This window comes from Mercurialis annua, linkage group LG6 (assembly GCF_937616625.2).
Source record: "Mercurialis annua linkage group LG6, ddMerAnnu1.2, whole genome shotgun sequence".
Taxonomy (NCBI): domain Eukaryota; kingdom Viridiplantae; phylum Streptophyta; class Magnoliopsida; order Malpighiales; family Euphorbiaceae; genus Mercurialis; species Mercurialis annua.
In genome coordinates, this window is record NC_065575.1 from 12777062 (window position 1) to 12783061 (window position 6000).

A 6000-nucleotide genomic window follows, 5' to 3' on the forward strand; every position below is an offset into this window, starting at 1 on the left:
GCTTCCACCACCTGTGGATTAAATGGATTATGTCCTGCATTACCTCGGTCTCCTACTCCCTCAATTTTAATGGGGTCAACCATGGCTTTATCACCCCGTCTAGAGGTTTAAGGCAAGGGGATCCGCTCTCTCCTTTCCTTTTTATTTTGTGTGCGGAATGTTCCTTTTCGCTTTTGGTTCAAGCTGAAGCCAACAATGAGATTACGGGAGTCCAGATAGCCAGCAATAGTTCGAGCATCTCCCATTTACTGTTCGCCGACGACTCCCTTATGTTTTTCAAGGCATCGCGGGAGGAAGTTGCCAGAGTACAATTTGTGCTTAACCTTTTATGTGAAGCTTCGGGGCAGTTAGTGAACATGGAGAAGTCTTCTATTTTTTTTCAGCCGCAATACGCCTCCGGATATCCGTCTTCAGGTTGCAGGCCTCCTCAATGTATCTAAAGTGGGAGGGCAGGACAAGTACTTAGGGCTCCCCGCTCTTGTTACTAAAGCCAAATGTGAAACTTTCCGAGAAATCTGTGCCAAAGTTAAGCAAAAAGTGTCGGGGTAGAAGGAGAGTTTCTTATCATACGGGGGAAGGGAGGTTCTCATTAAAAGCGTGGCTATGGCGGTGCCGGTGTTCTCTATGTCGTGTTTTCTCCTTCCTAAGAGGCTTTGTAAGGAAATAAATAAAATCATCTCCAACTTTTGGTGGGGGCAAAAGAACGGAGAGAGAAGGATGCATTGGGTAGCTTGGAGTCGGTTATGCAAGTCGAAGGAATCGGGTGGTCTTGGTTTCAGAGATCTTGAAACTTTCAATTTGGCTCTTTTGGCCAAGCAAGGTTGGCGCTTCTTAACTCAGCCGGAGTCCCTTCTTTCGAGAGTTTTTAAGAGTAAATATTTCCCCTTTGGCTCCTTTTTGGAGGCAAATACGCACTCAAATGGGTCATGGGCGTGGAAATCTCTCCTCAAAGGTCGAGAAGTTCTGAAGCTGGGTGTGAGATGGCAAGTGCGTTCAGGAAGGGAGATTTCCATCCGCCATGACCCATGGTTGCCTACTGTCTTTCCGTTTAAGGTGGCTGAAGACGTGGTCATCCGGATCATATGAACAGAGTTGTGGACCTAATGAATGAGGATGGCAGAAGCTGGAATAGGGGCTTAGTTCTTTCTATCTTCCCTTTTATGGAAGCTGAAGCCATTTGCAGACTCCCAATCAGTTCCACAGGAGCTCATGATAAAATTGTTTGGCACCATAATATGGCGGGGACCTTCTCGGTAAAATCAGCGTATTATGTGGCGTCAGTTGCAGGGCTTCCTCTCTTGAGCATGGTCAGAATGGTACGGGGCATTCAGAGGATAGACAGTTGTGGAAGCACCTATGGAAGCTCAATCTTCCTTCCAATGTCAAAGTTTTTGTCTGGAAATATCTAAGCAATGGGTTGGCTGTCAACGACAGTATAAACAGGCGCATTCCTAGCCATTCAGGCCTTTGCCCTCGATGTAACGAGATGGAAACTCTAGTGCATCTCCTTTTCTCGTGCCCCTTTGCTGAAGTTGTGTGGATGGGTTCTCTAGTGCATCAAGCGATTGCTAATTTGTCTTTGTCATCTATGAAGAGCTGTTGGATGGAGTTGGTTAACGGATCATGCGCTGGTGAGGCTAGGAATTCCCTTCTCTTAAAAGTAGCGTGGACTTTTTGGTCTATTTGGTTGTGCAGGAATGAGCAAATTTTTAGAGACCTGCCTGGCGATCCTTCTGCTGTGAATCAGCGTGCTGTGGATTTGCAGTTGGAGTGGTCAATGTCGCCGTCTTCGGCCTCTGGTCAAGCTCCCCCTGTGCCGCAAATGCCAGGTATCTCAGATATGTGGACTCCTCCAGGTTTGGCTGCTTATAAGATTAATTTTGATGGTGCGTTCCATAGACAGTCCTCTGTTGGGGTTGGGGCCTGCGTGGTGAGAAATCATTCAGGTCAAGTGATTGCCTCTTCTCCCTGTCGGTTCCTCAACGTTTCTTCTCCGGCCTTAGTGGATTCCATGGCACTGAGGGAAGCTATTATGCTGGCTAAGAGTCTTCGGCTTAATGACCCTATTTTCGAAGGTGATGCGAAGGGAGTCATCGATGCAATGAAAGGTTGTTCGTCTATGGATATTGATTGTGACGTTATCATCAATGATTGTCGTTCTTTGTGTTGTAATTTAGCGTCGCATTCTTTTAATTTTGTCAAACGCTCTTGTAATTGGGTGGCTCATATAGTGGCCAAACAAGCCTTTAGAGATTTTGCTTTTTGTTGTAACCCGCTAGCTCAAATGTTGTGGCTAGAATCGAGATTTGCTTAAGTCGTTTTCTTCAATGAAGATTTATCTTTGAAAAAAAAAAATGATGTATAGTTTAAACAATTTTTTTTTGTTATCCATCCGATTTCAAGCTCGAACCTGAGATCTTATTAGCGTTATCAAACCGCTTATCACTTAAACCAACTCCGTTGGTATAGCTAAAACAATTTTTACGAAGTAACGAAATCTATACTTTCCTCATAAAATTTCAGACATTTGGCAAAACCCATACAAAGGCCCCTCTACTTTATCAGTTTTGTTCGAGAGGCCCCTATCCTAAAGTTGTTCACGTCTGGATCCCTGTACTTGGCAAAATCCAATTTTAACACCCTTGGTTGGACGGAAATTGGCAAGTGTATTACACTCGCCGTTAACTACAAAATTTTCCGTTAAATAAAAACAAGATATGTATTAATAAAGTTATAAAACGCCACATCAGAGTTCACTGTAAAAATTAGGGGCAAACTTGAGGGAGCAAAGTCAATATTTTACCATCTTCTCCAAAAGACTTTATCATCTTTTTCTATTATAACTAAAACTGGAAGTTTAAACTTCAAACGACATATTTATAAAAAACAATTGAAGTAATATGATGTGGATCCTTTAATAAACATATAGATCTTCAAGCTTCAGCAACATAACATCGTCAACAACTATTTTCGATTTCTCTACGCCATTGCATGCTCTGAGTTCAAAACATTTGTCTTATTATTTTGAAAATCTGAGACCAACCCACTTGCTAAAATTGAATTTAAACATAACCCATATGATGGATCGATGAAGAGAAGCCCAGTTGGTCCTTCTGGTAAAAGAAAAACATGAAAATCTGAAAGTTCTGATGACCCAATTCAGATTGCTAAAGGGAAAACTGATTCATCATCATTGGTAGTGAAGAATAGTGAGGAGCAGTGTAAAGAATTGAGTGTTTCTGTTGACAACGGAGTAATCAGAAAAAGCTTGAATTTTTCGTCGAGAAGAGGAAGATCAGATGGAAGTATAGGGTTGAGTGTTTCAGTTGATGGAATTGATAAAAGATTAATTCTTGGACAGTAAGATCTGAGTTTAATGAGAAAAACCCAGTTTAGATGACAAATGGAAGATCTGATATATATAAAGGAAATTGTTGATAACCAATTGATGAAAGTGAAGTCAGATCATGTTACTAGTGAAAAGAATTCAATTAAATTATGAAACAGACGGAAATTGAATAATTGAATAGAAATGGTGAAGGAAAGGACAAATACAAGTGTGGTTCCAATATTTTCTGGAAATGGTGAAAGCTAAAAGCTTTCTCTTTAAATTTCCTCATGTATCTATTTCATCATGCAACACGTCAATTTTATATTTTGTTGTTCATATTTTCTGTTGCCTCTATATGATTCTTAGTGTGGGGATTGTGTGATAAAATGAAGAGACAATGCCCAGTACAAGAATCTAAACACTCATGTCTGGAACAGGTTACTACCTTAGATGATGATGATGTATATCAAAACCCACTTCAAGTAAGCTTCCAATTTCTCCAAATTTAATCTTCAGTTTCTCCAATTTACTTTATCCGATCTTGTTTTAATTTTGTTCTAATTTTTTTGAATACCATAAATTCTTCTTCGCAGGTCCAGTTGGTAATAATGAATACCAGATGAAAGATTTAACCCATATTGGTTGGTATTTGGTGAAGAAATGTCCACTTGCAGTTGAATTTAAGAAACAAAGAAAACAAAGAAAAAAATTATCCAGTCAGCATTAACATGTCACCACTTAATAAAAAAAATGACCATGTCACTTTTTTTCTTTTCCCCACTCTCAGTAACGGCAAGTGTAATACACTTGCCAATTTCCGTCCAACCAAGGGTGTTAAAATTGGATTTTGCCAAGTATAGGGACCCAGACGTGAACAATTTTAGGATAGGGACCTCTCGAACAAAACTGATAAAGTAGAGGGGCCTCCGTATGGGTTTTGCCTTGTTTTTTCTTAAAATAATCTTGGGTCGTTTGAAGCCGAATGAAAGAAAGTAAACCTAGCTAAATATAACGACGTCGTTATATGCTAAAGCGTATTGGTGAAGAAGACTGCCTGGTCTCTGTGTGTGACTGAAAAGAGAGCGAGGCCCGTGAAGAAGAAATCGAGGAAAGAATGGCAATTTCGGGAGATTTAAGGGTCTCTGCTGCCACACTGCTGCCTTTTCGAACATCCCCGTTCCTTTCGCCCAATTCCAAGGTTTCTTAATTTTTTCCCATCTGCTCATTTTATCTGCTTATTTTTCTACAAAACTATAAGTTATGGGATGAGTTAGCTTGGGATCTTGTTAATTGTTTCTTCCAAACATAAGATACATTGCATACTGATTAACTGTGGGGTTATATTTGTATTTTCTTGGGTACCTAGTCTGATGTTTATGTGGTTTGGTGATATCTTGAGCTCAAATTGACTTGTCTTTAGGGGTTATGTGACATCTGACTATGATTAATTTGACTATGATTCAACAATTGAAGAAAATTTAAAAGTAATGGTTCAAATGTAGCTTACGATAAACAATTGCGCGCTTTTCTTTTTATATATGTTTGAATGTTTCTAACACAAAGCATCATGCTATTCCATGAACCAAAGTAAGGTATAGCTATTCTATACGGAATAGTTATTCTATTTCGGACCTATTCCATGAACCAAACATAGGCTTAGTCATAGCAGATGACTCGGTTTTCATGGGAATACGTTGGTTAATTCCCTGGAGGTGCATTGGTTATGTGATTGGTTGCCTTTGTAATACCCTAACTAACAATTATATGTGTTTAATTCTATAGATTTGCAAGAAGGTTTCAACTTTCATAATGCTGTGTGTATGTTTGAGAAAGTAAAATCAGTATCTGATATTGGTATCGTCTTTTATTTCTTAATTTATAGGTAGAGTTTACTGTTTTCCCTGGTGGAGGATCTAGCACTTCCGCAAACACACACAAATGGCCAAGTATCATGGTTGATAAATGTAAAACGCATGAGCAATCCAGACGGTTCTCTGGTTTAAGCAGAGATTATGAGCTATCTTCTACTTCAATTAGTGAAGAAGCTGAAACGTTTCTCATGAATGCCATTAACTTGAGCTTCTTTGAGCGTTTGAACTTGGCATGGAAGATAATATTCCCATCACCAGCAAGAAGAAACAGCTCAAATGCAAGGATTGCCAAACAGCGTTTGAAGATGATTCTTTTCTCTGACAGATGTGCAGTCAGTGATGAGGCAAAACGGAAGATTGTCAACAACATTGTGCACGCTCTATCAGAATTTGTTGAGATAGAATCGCAGGATAAAGTCCAGCTGAATGTCACAGCTGATTCTGATGTTGGGACTGTTTACTCTGTCACAGTGCCTGTACGCCGGGTGCGACCTGAATATCAGGATGCAGAAGAGGCTGGAACAATAACAAACATCGAGTACAAAGATACTGGAGAGACTTCTGGTTCTGTAGATGTTCGATTTGATTTCTTCGTCCCGGATGAGAGAACCCGGTGATTTCCTCGGGGAAAAGTAAAATAAAGCGAGTGTCGTCCAACATCAAAGAGTTTATCATTTTCCATGTTTGGTTATTTCGATAGGAAGAGAAGCTTATGCTTGTATATATGAAATTCCTCTTTGGAGATTGAAAATTTTCCTATCTTTTGAATATGCAGTTGTTGGAATGGTTAGCACTGAA

At 39.8% G+C, this 6000-nt stretch overlaps 2 protein-coding genes across 2 annotated transcripts; both read left to right on the plus strand.

The window, feature by feature from the left end:
• Positions 1-603: 603 nt before the first annotated feature.
• On the plus strand, positions 604-1086 carry LOC126687603 (uncharacterized mitochondrial protein AtMg00310-like). Its single transcript, XM_050382160.1, has one exon. The coding sequence runs from the start codon at positions 604-606 to the stop codon at positions 1084-1086; it is 483 nt and encodes a 160-aa protein (XP_050238117.1).
• Positions 1087-4332: 3246 nt separating this feature from the next.
• Positions 4333-6000, plus strand: LOC126685691 (cell division topological specificity factor homolog, chloroplastic). The gene is made up of 2 exons (XM_050379618.2): positions 4333-4529; positions 5214-6000. Exons 1-2 carry the CDS (start codon positions 4446-4448, stop codon positions 5817-5819), a joined length of 690 nt encoding a protein of 229 aa, XP_050235575.1. The 5' UTR covers positions 4333-4445; the 3' UTR covers positions 5820-6000.

Excerpts from the sequence above, each read along its gene's own strand:
- LOC126687603 (XM_050382160.1), top strand. The coding sequence starts at position 604 with ATGGCGGTGCCGGTGTTCTCTATGTCGTGTTTTCTCCTTCCTAAGAGG.
- LOC126685691 (XM_050379618.2), top strand. The coding sequence starts at position 4,446 with ATGGCAATTTCGGGAGATTTAAGGGTCTCTGCTGCCACACTGCTGCCT. Across the intron at positions 4,530-5,213 it reads TCCTTTCGCCCAATTCCAAG|GTAGAGTTTACTGTTTTCCC; the intron begins GTTTCTTAATTT and ends CTTAATTTATAG.